The sequence below is a fragment of the Urocitellus parryii genome, chromosome 4 (genome assembly GCF_045843805.1).
Source record: "Urocitellus parryii isolate mUroPar1 chromosome 4, mUroPar1.hap1, whole genome shotgun sequence".
Classification (NCBI taxonomy): domain Eukaryota; kingdom Metazoa; phylum Chordata; class Mammalia; order Rodentia; family Sciuridae; genus Urocitellus; species Urocitellus parryii.
Window position 1 is genome coordinate 187623751 of NC_135534.1, and position 14707 is coordinate 187638457.

Here is a 14707-nt window from a genome sequence, read left to right on the forward strand (position 1 = left end):
GCTGAGAACCCAGGGCCTTGCACATCCTAAACAAGTGCTCTACCACTGAGCTACCATATTTACCACATAATTTACCACACATATTTATAAATATTCCATGCATCCTAATTTGCAGCAAAGAGTGTTTAGTAATAAATTATTTTTAAATAATACCAACAAAAATTTTTTAAAGAAAAACTTCAAATAAAGGTCATACCCCACTTTTTGCCAAAAAGCTTGGCATAAAATCTGCGAGGATTATGCAGTAAAATACAGTATATCCCCAGCCCAATTTTTTTTTTAAGCATTATGAAATCAGTGTCAGGACAATATTCTAAGATTTTTATTTTATTTATTATTGAAAGGAATTACTCATAACATAATGAATTAATTAGTCTTTTACCTATAACCATAATGGAGGGTTAGGAGGAAACTGGAGACAAAGAGTTGAAGTGATCCAAAGTGACATCAAGAGGAACTACAAAGGGGGCTGGAGTTGTGGCTCAGTGGTAAGAGCACTCTCCTAGCATGTGCGAGGCCCTGGGTTCGATCCTCAGACCACATACAAATAGAGGTATTGTGTGCAACTACAACTAAAAAATAAATTTTTTTTTAAGAAAAGAGGAATTACAAAGATAAACTGTGACAAAGAAAAGAACAAGCACTCAGGACACTACAAAGGAAAACTGGAAAGGACCTGCAAAAACTACACAGATAAAGGGACACAACAGAGAAAGAATGACTAAGGTTTCTTAACTAGAATCCAGGGATCTTTGGGAGAACAGTTGTGGTTAGTCCAATCCTATTTTTCCTGATAACTAAAGTCAATTGACATTTTTAAAAATCAAACTAAAAACTTTTTTTAAACATAAGCCAATGGGAACAACGTTTTAAAATCCTTACTGAAGGTTACTAGAGTTTTGGTGACAGCAAGACTTCACTTGCTGGTAGGTCCAATGAAGGCCATTAACTGAGAGCATGCACAGATCAACCTCTAAATTAGTTTTCTCAGATATGAAATTCCTTCCTCCCATTTCACAGGACTGAGAACAAAATTACATCCATGAAAAAACCTAATCCAGTGCCTGGCACATGGTAAATGTTCAACCCTTGGATCTTAAATGTATGAAATGTCAGTTCACCAAAATGTGGATTACCCAAATGTAATTTTTCTCTCTACCTCTCTTACCTATCCCTCTTTTCGGCAGCAGGCTCACATTTACAAGATGTCTAGAAAGCATAAAGACTGCTGTTCTGTACCAGGCAACCCTGCTTAGGCTCAAAAAACAAAACTGCTGTGGACAATGAGAATTACAGAGAGGGCCCCTGGTGGTCACACAGCCATCTTGCTGCAGGTCAGGCCTTAATCAGCACTTTCCACAGAGGGCTAAGGACTCTGTTTTCCAAGTATACTTTACCCCAACTCAACTACCCAGCCCTAAGCACTACTTCAGCAAAACTCTAAGCCTGCTTCTCTCAAATTCAGGTAACGCAGAGTCCCTATTCTCACATGTAGAGCTTTTACCACTCCCTACTCACTTCCCGCTCATTTATAGGTTTCCGGTTTTTAAGCCCCTTCTCCTTTGCTCCCATCACTGTGGACCAACAGCTGACTTATGTAGCTCAGTGGCTGAGCACATGCTTAGCATACAAAGGCCCTGGTTCACTGCCACCACAACCACCACCACAAAAAAAAAAATTAAGTTTGAGCCTTTTCCCTCCAACCCCCAGTAATCTATCTGGCCCTTCCTTGCGACTCACCATCTACAACCCACACAAGAAAAAGGAAACATGAGGGTTTATTTTCAGTATAAAGATATTCAAAGCTACACACACTGAACTGCAGATACTTCTTCCCAGGTACCCACTTCCTCAACTCTTTCCACTGAGTTGAGCATCTGAAGAGGGACTGGCAGAGTTGCCTCTCTTTCCCCTAACTGTCCACCTAACCTACAAACTCTTTTTGCTCCAGATGAAAATACTTACTAGTCATACATGACAGATCTTTCTGTTCCTGATTTCCTACAGTTTGACTATGCTACTCGGGCAGTATCAACAGTCAGAAATGTTAGCAGAATCTGTAAATGTGTCTGATTTTGACAATATTAATTTCTTGAGGATAACAAGCATGTCATTCTTCTTATGGGCACACAGTAGACTGCCTTCTATGAGGCATTCAATCCACTTAAGTAAACCATGATACAAGGTAAGAGCACTGTGCTCTGTAAAAATGAACCACAGAGTGGGTTGTGTAGCTCAGTGGTAGAGCAGTAGCATGCTCAAGGCCCTGGGCTCACTTCCCAGCATTAAAAAAAAAAAAAAAAAAAAAATTGTGACTTCTGAGCCTGTGGCCCATAACTGGTGGGTAATGAACATTTATCTGCATATCAGATAAATGTCTGATATGCAGATAATTGTCTCCATTAGAATAGGCTTACATAAGGGGGGACCAAAGTAGAACACACGTTTAATATGCATGAAGCCCTGGGTTCAATCCACAACAAAAAAAGAGAGATAAATCTCATATAAGACTATATATGCACCTGGAAGACACAGCTTGCATCTTAGCATTTTTTTAAATCCCTCAAAAAGGTCCTAACATCATGTTTGACCAACTTTAAATCTGAACTGAAAAGTGGAACTGAGAGATGGTATCCATAAGCATGAGAAGAGTTCTGGGATTAACCACCCTACCAAATACCTCAGGCTATTCAAAACCAACTTAATTAGGTTAAGTAACACTGAACCTAATTATTTAAATGGGTTGGTGGGGGGCGCTTTTGTTGTTCCTTGGGGGGCTGGGGACAGAACCCAGGAGCCTCCAACATGTAAGCACACTTTACCACTGAGCTATACCCCCAGCCCCTGTAGTACTGATCAACATTCTTAACATTCTTAAGCTCAACTATCCACTTGTTTTCAATAGTTCCCAGTAAGTATGTGGATAAACCGGCCCACAAAAGACCGAGCTGGAAAGTGTGTTAAAAGGTTATCTTTGAAATTCCAATTCTAAGGCTCCCTGGTTTTGAAAGAGTAAACTCGTGATGATCCGAGCATCACAAATCTACCTCCTTCACCCAGCAGGACGCTATAATCCAGGCAGGAAGGGATGTGTGCCTTGATCACCACACAACAAAAGTAGTTCCCCAGAAGTAGAGTGTGGGCGCTCAGCACCCAGGGCCTCGCACACACACTCTATTAAAGACCTGAATTGAGAGGCAATACCTGACTGTGAAGAAAGTTTTGTTTAGGACTTGAGAAAGCTGAATTAGCCAGTCTTTTCTTTGTCCTTAACTCGTCCTGGCCTGGTAGTAAGTCACCTCTCCTATCCGTAGGATAGCAAACTGAACTCTAGGATCCCATCCAGCTCTGGCACCCAGATCTACATAACTAAGAGTGGCCAAGGCAGCCCTCCCTCTCCAACCCGGAGTAAAACTAATCACTCCCTCTCTGGGGCCTCTGCCCGCAAAGTGCAACAGGCCTTCTCAGCCAGGGCACTTGTGGCCCTGGGATGTTGCAAATCGCACCCGCCTCAAATTGGAAGATAGTAAGCCAAATTTCCAGGTGTAGGTAGGCAGGAGGCGCCGACCCTCACTGCAGCACAGGTGAGGACCTTTGGTCGCCCTTTCGCAACGAGTCGGAACTGCACGGTAGCGCCCCAACACGCCAGGGTGCGCGGAGGGGCAAGCCGCCTAGGGGGCCCGGCCCGCCACTCGCTCACTCACCCACAGGCTGCTGAAGTAGTCCAGCCCCCGGCAGATGAGCGCGCCCGCGTGGGCCAGCAGCACCTGCACGCCCAGGTAGCTGCCAAGGCAGTAGAGGCCATAGAGCAGGGGGCCGCCCGCGCCCAGCAGCAGCAGCAGGCGGCGGCGGCGCAGCGCCTGCTCGCCCAGGGCCTCCACGCCGTAGTCGGCGAAGCAGAGCGGCAGCAGCAGCGCGGCCAGCACGATGGGGGTGTGCGCGCGGTGCAGCCGCTGCAGCCAGTGGCGGCCCAGGCGCGTCAGCGAGCTCTTGAAGGGGTGCAGGAAGGTGCCGCACAGCACGGCCCACAGCAGCGGCCGCAGGAAGGCCTCGAGGATGAAGTAGACCAGCACGGCGGCGCCGCAGCACAGGCAGACGAACAACACGGCCCCGGTGTTGTAAAAGGCCTGCTTGATGGGCTTGTCGAAACGCAGCGCCAGCGCCGCGGTGCGCGGGGTCTCGCCAACTCCACCGCCGCCCGGCCCGGCCGCGCGTGGGGCCCGGTGGTCCGGACGCGGGGAGCTCCGCGAGCCAGTCGCCTCGGCAGGGCAGCCGCGGTCGGCCATCTCGCCTCTGTCCCCCCCCCGGCCGAAAGGCTGAGCCGAGAGCAGGCGGACAGCGGGGGAGGGGACGGGGGTGGCGCCGCGCGGCCTTATGGGAGTTGTAGTTCCGGCTGGGCCATTGGCGCGCTCCTGGGAAACTACGAGTCCCAGGGCACCCCGCGAGCGCTCCGCCCCGCGCGCGTGGGTCGCTGCAGATCCCGAGAATGAGTTTCCCAAATCCCAGGAAAAAAAATAAGAAGCTCTCTTCCCTCTTCAGTTGATGTCAACTGCGGAGGCAGGGTCCCAGAAAAGGAGCTATTATGTACAGAGACAGAAAACCTGCGGGGAATACTTGCACAAGACCGCTGCCCAGACTGCTTTACTGATTTAAGAAACGCCGTTTTCACTCTAATGTATTCGACGAGATCTTATATAGCGATTATCGTGTGGCAGACCCTGTTCTAAGTGCCTCACTACTATTAACTTTTTTATCCTTAAAATAACCCTTAAAAAAAGATGTTATACTCATTTTACAAATAGAAAAAACGAGGGGACAGTCAAGCACCTGGCTAAGGTCACCGCTACCAAGCAGCAGAGGCGGCATTCAAACTCTAGCTCCCGCATCTGTAACCCTTATCTTCCATGCTAGTTGGTCTGACCACGGAATATTGTGGCAGTTTTTAAAGCTCCTCAAAGCACTGTAATGTGCAGTCGCTGTTGACAACCACGTGTGCTGGTGTCCGTGCTACCAAACACTAGAATCTTTTAACTCCATGAGAATGGAAATGAAATCAAGCCCATCAAGCCAATATGCCATCAAGCCTCTTATTGGGGTTTCCATTTAGGAAGGGAGACAGCCCCTAAAAGGAGATGTAAGATTGGCTCCTTGAACAAAAGGGAGCTCTTTTTATTGGTTATTTGCAGGGGTGGGCATGTTAATTGGCCATAGGTATACTCAACTCAAGCATTTTGCCCTATGCTAAAAACAAATTACTGCAGCTGTTCAGGAGAACATGTACTAGGCACACTGACCTTAGAAGCAAAACTGACACTGGTTGAAGATGGCACACATCAAGCCTCCTACGGGCTGCTGTGTGGCCATGAGACAAGGTCTGGAAGTGCATTTATCCTTTGTCCCTTTGGTGTTTCCTGTCTCATCAGTATGGGAGCAATCCAAACTTCAAAGTGCCCTCCATCAGAGTCTTAAACTGCCACTGTTTCTTTTTGGGTGTCGGGGTATTAATACTCCAACCTCAATGTCTCTTCTGTCATGTGGGAATGATAATAATAGAAGCTCTTGCCTCAGGGATGTTGTGGACAAGAGGAAGCTCTGGGCAGTGCAGGGTGCTTCTGCTCTGTTGGAAAAGCGCTGGAATCCAAACCTTCTATCTACAAAAATACACAAAAAATAGTGCTTTTATCTTTAGAGTTTAGCAATGGAAAGCCTTTACTGAACAATCAATATGTGAATGCTCAAACCCTGCAAGTTATTCCTTTCCCGTTTTCAACACATCTTTATATTAACTTTAACATAAGTTTTGTCTCTCTTCTAAAGTAAACAGTTTTCAGACGAATAAACTTGCTTACTAAGTCTTGGAGACAAAGGGATTTGGTAAATGAAGTGAAAAATAAAGAAATTCCTTAGTATCTCATTTATCACTTTCAGGTCACAGTTTTTCTGGTGGCCTTTGGAGTTTGACTCAATGAATGCTTCCTTCAGTTGCTCTTGCATTTTGCTTTGCTGCTTAACTTCTGAGATCAAAATCATAAATTATGGTCACATTAGCTTTCAGTCCCCATTTTCACTGACTAAAGATCTTATTTATATAAGAAGGTTTCAACCTCCCTCCCAAAAATTCCTGAGTCACTTCTAAGGGGTCCCACAGGAAATGCCTCATATGAGATCAGAGACAGGAATCACCACCAACCCGAATCACCACTAGCCTTTTGTGTCGCCCTGCTGCCCAATGGAGCTCACTGAGTTCAGTGCCCATTCTAGATTGCAGTGTTCTGTATCACTGTTCTCAAACTCTAATCTGCAGAGCTAGATTCCATTCAGAGTTGAAGAATTCCTTCTCCCTAACTGCCAAATCGGTACACTTTTGTCAGCCAAACCCAACCCAAGTCTCTTGTGCCTGATGTATTATAAATCCTCTCGTGAATAATCTCATCCACTCCTGCCCCTTTGTCATCTAAACAAATGGCCATTTGAGGGGAAATGACCAAACCATCCTGTCCGTCCTCCTCCAACCAGACTCTTCCACCAGGAACTACAGGAGAGCTCTTACATTGTAAAAGTTTTATCAATGAATACAAACAAACCAGACAAGACCAGGGGTGTTAATATTGCCTTAATTGAGTTGGGGTCCCACTTCAGCAAATCAAAAACACCCTGTCCTAGAAATTTATCGCCAGCTAGCCGGGCTGGCGACCTATGCTGGGTTCACAAAATCTGGCTACATCAATAACTGAGCAAACAGCGAAGAAAGCATGCAAGCACACAGAAATACCTTTTCAAAATCCCTGATGGCTCTCCACCTTAGGGGTCCATTGGAAAAAGAGAGCTTGCACCTGGACTCTTTATTTTTATAGGGAGGCACACAAGGGGAGGTTCAATGGAATGTTCTTTCCAAATAAGGCAAAGGGTCAGGTTTCAGGGGGATGAGTCTGGTCAGCAGATTGACTGACATCTTGAAAGTCCACACCCATCTCAGGTGCTATGTGGGATCAAAGGCAGAGCAAGTGCAAAGGACACAAACATGTCGCATGGCCCAGTCAGGGAAGCAATGTCAGTCCAGTGCCTGCATGCGCTCAAATGCTCACAGCTCACACACACAGCCCATGGCTGGCTCACGACAAGAACTCTGTTTCCAAGTCTCAATGAAAAGCAAAATTGTTGAGCATTTGAAAATCATGCTAATGGGGCCTGGGTATGTAGCTCAGTGGTAAAGTGCTTGTTTAGCATGTGTGAAGTCCTGGGTGCCATCCTCAGCACTGAATTTAAAAAAAAAAAAAAATGTTCTAATGGCCAAGAGAACAGAACCAATAGGTGGCAGGCAGAACTTTTAACAGAAATGAACAAACTAACTAGACTAACATGTGTATGGCCTAACAGAGGTGGGGTTCCCACAGGGTTCTGCTCACCCCTCCCCCAGGGTTTTGCTCACCCCTCCTATGATCATACTTTCCACACCAAAGTCAAAGTCAGTAGTATATGCATTTGTCTTCCTAGAGAGCTCCCAGAGAACAAGAATTGGATTTGCTTCATTTCGATGTCACCAGCAACTGACACAGCATAGGACATTCATAATACAGAGTAGAAGCACCCTAAGATTGGCTGAGAATGAATGAATGGGATCTGTTCCCAAAAGCCGACTTCTGCTTTCTGCAAGATATGCTATTGAAACTCTGGGATGTTTCTACTGAGCATTCATGTAGTTGAAAACAGAGAATACTTAAACTGCTGGGACACAGGACCTAATAACTGAATTTGAGAGGGAACCTAGGGTTAATTTAAATCTCTAGCTCACAGGGCAGCTGCTTTTAGGTATCTCTTCCAAAATGCGGGGCTGCTTGGGCTCTCTGTGCTGACACCACATGGCGACTCATGCTGAAGATCTCAGGAAAAGAACAGCTCCCTGGGCACCTCAGGATACAGTGGAGGTAAAATAGATGCTGACCTGGAGACCAGACTGCCTTTCATCTTCCTGTTGGATGAATCAATGAATTTTCTCATCATTTAAGTCTCTTTGGAGTAGGTTTTTTCATTATTTGCAGCAGAAAGCTTCCTGGTTTATAAGAAAGGTTGCTATGAAGATGAAACGAGAACACATATATAAAGCAGCAACACAGTGCTGGGACATGGTGACAACATGACAGTGGCTTGTTTTGTCCTACAGAAGCCAAAAGGCATCTCTTAACAAAATGTCCACAGGCTCCAGAGGTCTAAAGATAATAACTCCAGAGATGTGACCACACAGGCAGAGAAGGGATTCTCCAGACATTGTATGTGTTTGTCTTTGGGTTTCCATGTGTTTCTGCAAACCTTTCCAGAAATATGCTGAATATCCATTTGGTACAAAGTCCAGAACTTACGATGTCGTGTGTCATGTATATAAACTAGTATGTACAGTGCAGAAAGAAACTACATGAAAATGTAATTGGACAGACATGCATTCAGATTCCCAATCTATCACTTATCTGTCATCGCACACAGCATCTCTGAGCTGGGCTTCCTCACCCATAAAGGGAACATAATCTTTGTTCGTGGGGTGGCAATAAGAATTACAAATAGCATGTCAAATACCCAGAACTGCAGTGAGCACCCTATGGTCCAAGACCACCACTTTACACAATTCTAGGGGATACTATTCACACTTGGAGTTACTATTCACATTAGGTGTCCCCTGAAATTGGGCAACAAGTACCAGCAGCAAGTTCCTCCAAATAGCACCATGCTTCGGATGTCTCTTCTGTCTCCATAGGACGGACAGCCAGATACAGAACTCTCCATTCTGGACCCTTCACCACTGTTGAGCTGTTTCAACTACAAAATGTTCTTCTAAGAGATGTCTTGGCTTCCAGTCTTGTCCCCTCTCTACAAGGATATTATTGGCAACTGCTGGGGATTGAACCAGGACACTGAGTATGCTAAACACATACTGTACCACTGAGCAACAGCTCTAGTGCCTAAAATTATATTTCTAAAATATAAATTTAGAGGGCTAGAAAGATAGTGGAATGAGAGGGACATCCTTACCCTTAGGTATATGTATGGCTGCACATACAGAGCAATGCTACATTGTATACAACCAAATGAATGAAAAGTTGAGCTGCAATTGTGTACAATGAATCAAAATGCATTCTTCTATCACATAGCTAATTAAAATAAATAAATAAATAAAATCACTGTTCCTAGAGGAAAAAAAAGAATGTTAAGTGAAAATTATATGTTTTTAAATAAAGAATATATATATATATATATATATATATAAATTTAGAAATGTCACTTTTTTGCTTAAAAAAAACTGGTGGTTCTTCATAACAAAAGAATGAACTATTTTCCATGGTATATAAATCCCTACATGATTGGGCCCTAGGTCTTCCCCCTCGTCTATCTAGACAATCCTCATTCATCTTTCTAGCTCCAGCTCACAGTCACCTCCTTGGAGAAATGTCCCAGATCCAGGGAAAATTGGCAGCTACCTCACTGTGCCCATGTAGCGCCTGATTTACCTTCACTCAAGTATGGACTATGTAATATTCTAATCATTTCCACAAACATCTGAATCCCTCATTTGAGGGAAACTGGTGAGTGAGATTCTCTGTATTTCTTTCAGTACTGTGAACATCTTATTTTTAATAATTGAAAAAAAAAATGAATACAGCATATATTATTGTAAAGGCTGTTAGAATATAAGCTTGTAAGGCAGACAGAGCTGAGTTGTAATCCTTGCTGTCTCTTCCTTGCTGTGTACCCTTGAATAAGTTAACTTACTAAGCATGTCTCCACATTTGAACAGAGGTGATAAATCTATGTGGCCAGGATGTTGTGAGCATTAGAACTAGTGTACATAAGTAATTAGCATAGTATATAGCCAAAGTAGGCATTATTTCCCTTCCCGTGGGCCTCTGTATATAGAGCACTTGGCTGCTAAGAACTGAACCTGATTAAAATGATTACCTTACAATAGAAATTCGAACAGTGAGTTGGGTGTGGTGGCTCATGCCTATAATCCCAGCTACTCAGGAGACTGAGGCAGGAGGATCTTAAGTTCAAGGCCAGTCTCCTCAATTTAGCAAGACCCTGTTTAAATAAATAAATAAATAAATAAAAAGGGGGTTAGGCTGGGGTTGTGGCTCAGTGGCAGAGTGCTTGCCTCGCACATGTGAGGCACTGGATTCGATCCTCAGCACCACATAAAAAGAAATAAACAAAATAAAGATATTTTTTAAAAATAAATAAATTAATTAAAAGGGCTGGGGTTGTAGCTCACTCTCCTGGGTTTATTCCTCACTACCACCAAAATAAAAAAAAAAAAAAAAAGGTGGGGAGGAAGGATATTAGACTATAGCAGAGAAGGCTGTTCAACCATGGAGACAGAGATTAGAGTGATGAAACCGCAGGCTGAGGAATGCCAGCAGCCAGCAGAAGTTAGAAGAGGAAAGAAATGTTTCTAAAGTAATCAGCCCTTGCCAACACTTCAATTTTAGCTCCATAAGATTCAGTTCAGGCTTCTGGCCTCCAAACTGTAAGAGAATGCATTTGTGTTGTTTTTAAGTCACTAAATTTGTAATACTTTGTTGCAGGAGCCATAGAGAACAAATGCAAGCCTTGCTGAACGACAGTGGTTCCAGAACATTTCCTGCTGGTCTTTCTTCTAAGGTTGCACTCTTTTTTTTTTTTTCCAGGAGATGCCTCCCAATACCCTTTGTTTGCTTACGCTTACCACTTTGTCTTAGTCAGTTCAGGCTGCTATCACAAATTACTGCAGACTAGCGGCTTGAATAGCAGAAATGTATTACTCATAGTTGTGGAGGCTGGGTATTTGGAGATCAAGGTGACAGCAGTGTTCCGTTCTGGTGAGGACCCTCTTCCTGGTTCAAAGATGGCTGACTTCCTGCTGTATCCTCACATGGTGGAGAGCAGATAGAGGAAGCAAACTCTCTTTTGTCTCTTCTGTTGACACTAATCCCATCATGACTCCTCCTTTGTGATCTGATCCTTCCCTGTAGGCCCCATATCCAAATGTCATCACACTGGGAATTAGGGTTTCAGTATATGAATACTGAGAGGAAACAAGCATTCATTCCACAGCATTCCTCTTTAAGACTCAACTTCAGTATTATTGCCTGCTTTCCTGATGGCCCTAGGAGTGGGGGAAGGACCCCTGCTCCAGGTTTGGATTCCAGACAGGCTTTTCCATACCACTGCATTCACCACGAGGTACTGTCATGGTATTACGTGGCTGACTTCCCAACTAGGCTCTGAACTCCTTAGAGTTAGAAATCAAGAACTGTTCTTCTTGGAGTCTTCTAGGTGTGGCTATCTAGTAGAGGGATGGGCATATGAGAGTCTTCAATAAACAATTATTAAAGGAATGAGTGGTTGGAGCCTCTGGATGCAGATAACTTTCCCAGTTACTCAAATCTATTCCAGTTCTCTTTCAGTTTATCTGCTGGCCCTTATACCTGGATGGAGCCTCCAAAATTTCCAAGTCCAACAGAAGCTAGGGTTGGGTCTGGCAACTAAGCTACCCACTGAAGATATTGCAAAATAAATATCAGAGGAAACAACTATAATACCAAACAAGGACAAAATGTTTGGGGTTTTGTGATGAGGATTAGGGGCTGTAAAGCAGAATGTGGTGGTGCCTAATTCTTTTATAACACATGATCTTCTCAACCTAGTCCCAAAAGAACTGGTAGCTCAGCTTCTGCATTTTATATTTTCTAAACCTCCCAGATGACTCACTAGACTCTTCAAATGAAGTCTATTTATTCTTAAGATATAATATGATTTAGTTGGCAATAAGGCTCCTAATTGAAATTCTTAGAGATAGCTATGTGCAATTAACCAACGGATATGCTCGAAATGGGATTACAGACCTCCACTTAAAACTTGATAAGGTATTAAAATGAAGCTATGAACATAAATTTACTTTGCACATGGCTCCTCTATAGGGATTTTTACCTGACTACAACAATGTGATCTTCCTCTTGGTCAGACAAGACAGGCTGCCATCTTCTCCACAGTCTGTAGATTCAGAGAGCCTTGAGGGAGACTTAGCAGTGAAAGGATTTAAAACAAAGAAACGGAAAAACAAAAAAATGCAGGGCAAAGCAATACAGAATTATAAACTAATTTTAATTACATCAACAGGAAGGATTTCAAACTATGTTGAGAATTTATATTTTAAATCTCGTTAATATATTCTGACAGTAACATAATCCTCTAAAGATAAAAGTATGGATAGCAAAGGGACAGAATAATCATTAGGCAGCATTTAGGAGTATTGTTACCATTACTTTACATAAATAGAAATCCATGTCTTTTTAGTAATTAATGTACCACATTGTCTGAGTAAAAATTCACATAGAACAGGCTTATAAATATACATTTATATGTAATCTCAAAATCAATCACAATTGAACGTTTGGTACACAATTATTATAAAACAAATATAACCCATCAATGTCTATTTAAAGGCATAGTTTTTACAAAATAGTATTTTCTAGACAGGCTCAAAAAAGTATATTAATACTCCCAGATCCCAGATTGTTCCAGCACATCAACACGTCAGGGGGAATAAGGCATGTGGCGAAGCTGTGTCACTCATCCAGGTGACCAGGACATTCTAGGTGATGAAACAGTAAGGACTCTAGTGACCTGGGCAAATGCCACACCACTGCAGTACCCCATAACCTCAATGAATTGATTATTCTCCAGAAGAATCCAACTGAATAGTTTTTCACCTAATAGCAAATATCCAGGAGAAAAGTAACAACATTTAACCAAGCAACAGTGTATTTTAAGGGAAAAAAAATCCCCCCAAATCTTAACGAGTCACAAAGTTTTAGTCACCTGACATATTTAAAATCACATTGGCTTAGCTACTATTTTCATGAAAAAGAACTTATATGCAAGTCATCATTAAATATAGAAACAAAGAAATCCAACTTGAAACTAAATAATTTTCTAATTAAATAAGTGAATCAGGAGGCTAATTAAATATGAAGCATGTATAGGTTGCATCGACATGCCAGTTACCTAACACTAGTCGTGGTTTCTTCACTAACGGTATAGAAAAGTCAGTCAAGTTCAACAATGATACTTTATACGCTCTTAACAATTCATATAATATGGAATGGAAGAGGCAAGCCTTGTTACAGGAATCCTTTCTATAAACTAAATTGCTATAAACTCAAGGGTAGGTTACCCTGTAATACACATAATGCTTTATCTCATGGGTTTTAAAGTATTCATGAGATCAGAAACAAAAACAGCCCTGATAAAGACCTTTAAATGCTCATATATATGCATTTATGTATAAACACACCCACACCCCTTCAGGTATGTACAAATATATATATAAACACACCGAGAACATCAAACTATTCACTAAACATAACCAATTCTGTTTAGAGAGAAAAGATATACAATATATACGATAACAAAGTATACACATCTCAGCATATGGCCTCATGCCCTGGTTCTCAAATATTTTCCATTACATAAGGTAGATGCCATGTCACATGTGTAAAACACTCCTGTGGGTGTAGCACATGTTGATAAAACTTAAAATTACTTCAGGGAAATAAATCACTCTGACACATTGAAACCATCACTGTGAAGGGCAGTTCAATAGTAAAAGTCGCTCATGATTGCCACAGCTTAGGTAAAATACGTAACTTACCCAGCTCTCTGCTTTACTGCCACCTACCTGTTTTACATCAAATCCAGAAAAAAATATTAGAATAAAGTGCATGGGAATATCATTATGCCATTTATTTATTTATTTCGATACAGGAGATTGAACCCAGGGACACTTTACCACTGAGCTATATCCCAGTCCTAATTATCTTTTGTGTGAGGACAGGGTCTTAACTAAGTTACGCAGGCTGGCCTCGAACTTTTGATCCTCCTCTCTCAGCCTCCCAAGTAGCTAGGATTACAGCTGTGTGCTATCATTCTTGGCTATGCCATTTATTTATAGCAATAAATCAACTATAATTTATTTTTAAAATAAGCTATTCAATATTTTTATAGTAAGCCTATAATAAATTGTTGGCCATATAATTTACCACAGATCATGATACACTGCTGTGTTCCTGACCAACAGCAAGTGTGGGAAAACCATAGTACACAAGCCAAAACCAGCCTGCTTCCTGTTTTTGTTCAGCTTGCAAAGTTAAGAATGGGTTTCACAATTTTAAAGGGCTTTTAAACATCAAAAGAACATTTGTGACATGTGAAAATGATATGAAATTCAAATTTCTGTGTTAATTAAGTTTTGTTGGAACATGGCCATGCTCATTTATTTACATGCTGTCTATGGCAGAATGGAACAGCTGAGTGAGACACAGAGTGCAAGGTTGAAAATGCTTACAGCCCAGCTACACAAAAATTTATCAAACCCTGGCTAGAGCTAAGTGGTAACCTCAGTGGTAATATCTATTAAGACAAAATCCTAATATAGATATTAACCTTTAATACAGAAATAGCAGAAAATTCCATCTAGGATAGAAGGAAATCCATCCCTAACTTGTCCAAACTTTCTAAATTCTTTAATGACAAAAGGCAACCCAACACAATTAAATATAGCTCCTACATTTTATCTGAAATCATGTTTATAAATTCACCTTTGAGACTAGAGTAGAGCAATAAAAGGGCATTGGAGACAGGCCTGGTGACACCGTCTATAATCCCAACTTTTGGGGAAGCT

General features: G+C 42.3%; 1 protein-coding gene across 4 annotated transcripts in view; it reads right to left on the bottom strand.

Annotated features, from left to right (window-relative positions):
* Tmem245 (transmembrane protein 245) overlaps positions 1-4320 on the bottom strand; it is an 82936-nt gene extending 78616 nt beyond the window's left edge. For all 4 annotated transcript variants that reach the window (XM_077797073.1, XM_026391156.2, XM_026391157.2 and 1 more), the window contains exon 1: positions 3705-4320. In XM_077797073.1, the coding sequence (XP_077653199.1) occupies positions 3705-4286 (582 nt within the window). In that variant the 5' untranslated portion in view covers positions 4287-4320. The remainder of the gene's footprint in view (positions 1-3704) is intronic.
* Positions 4321-14707: the final 10387 nt, after the last annotated feature.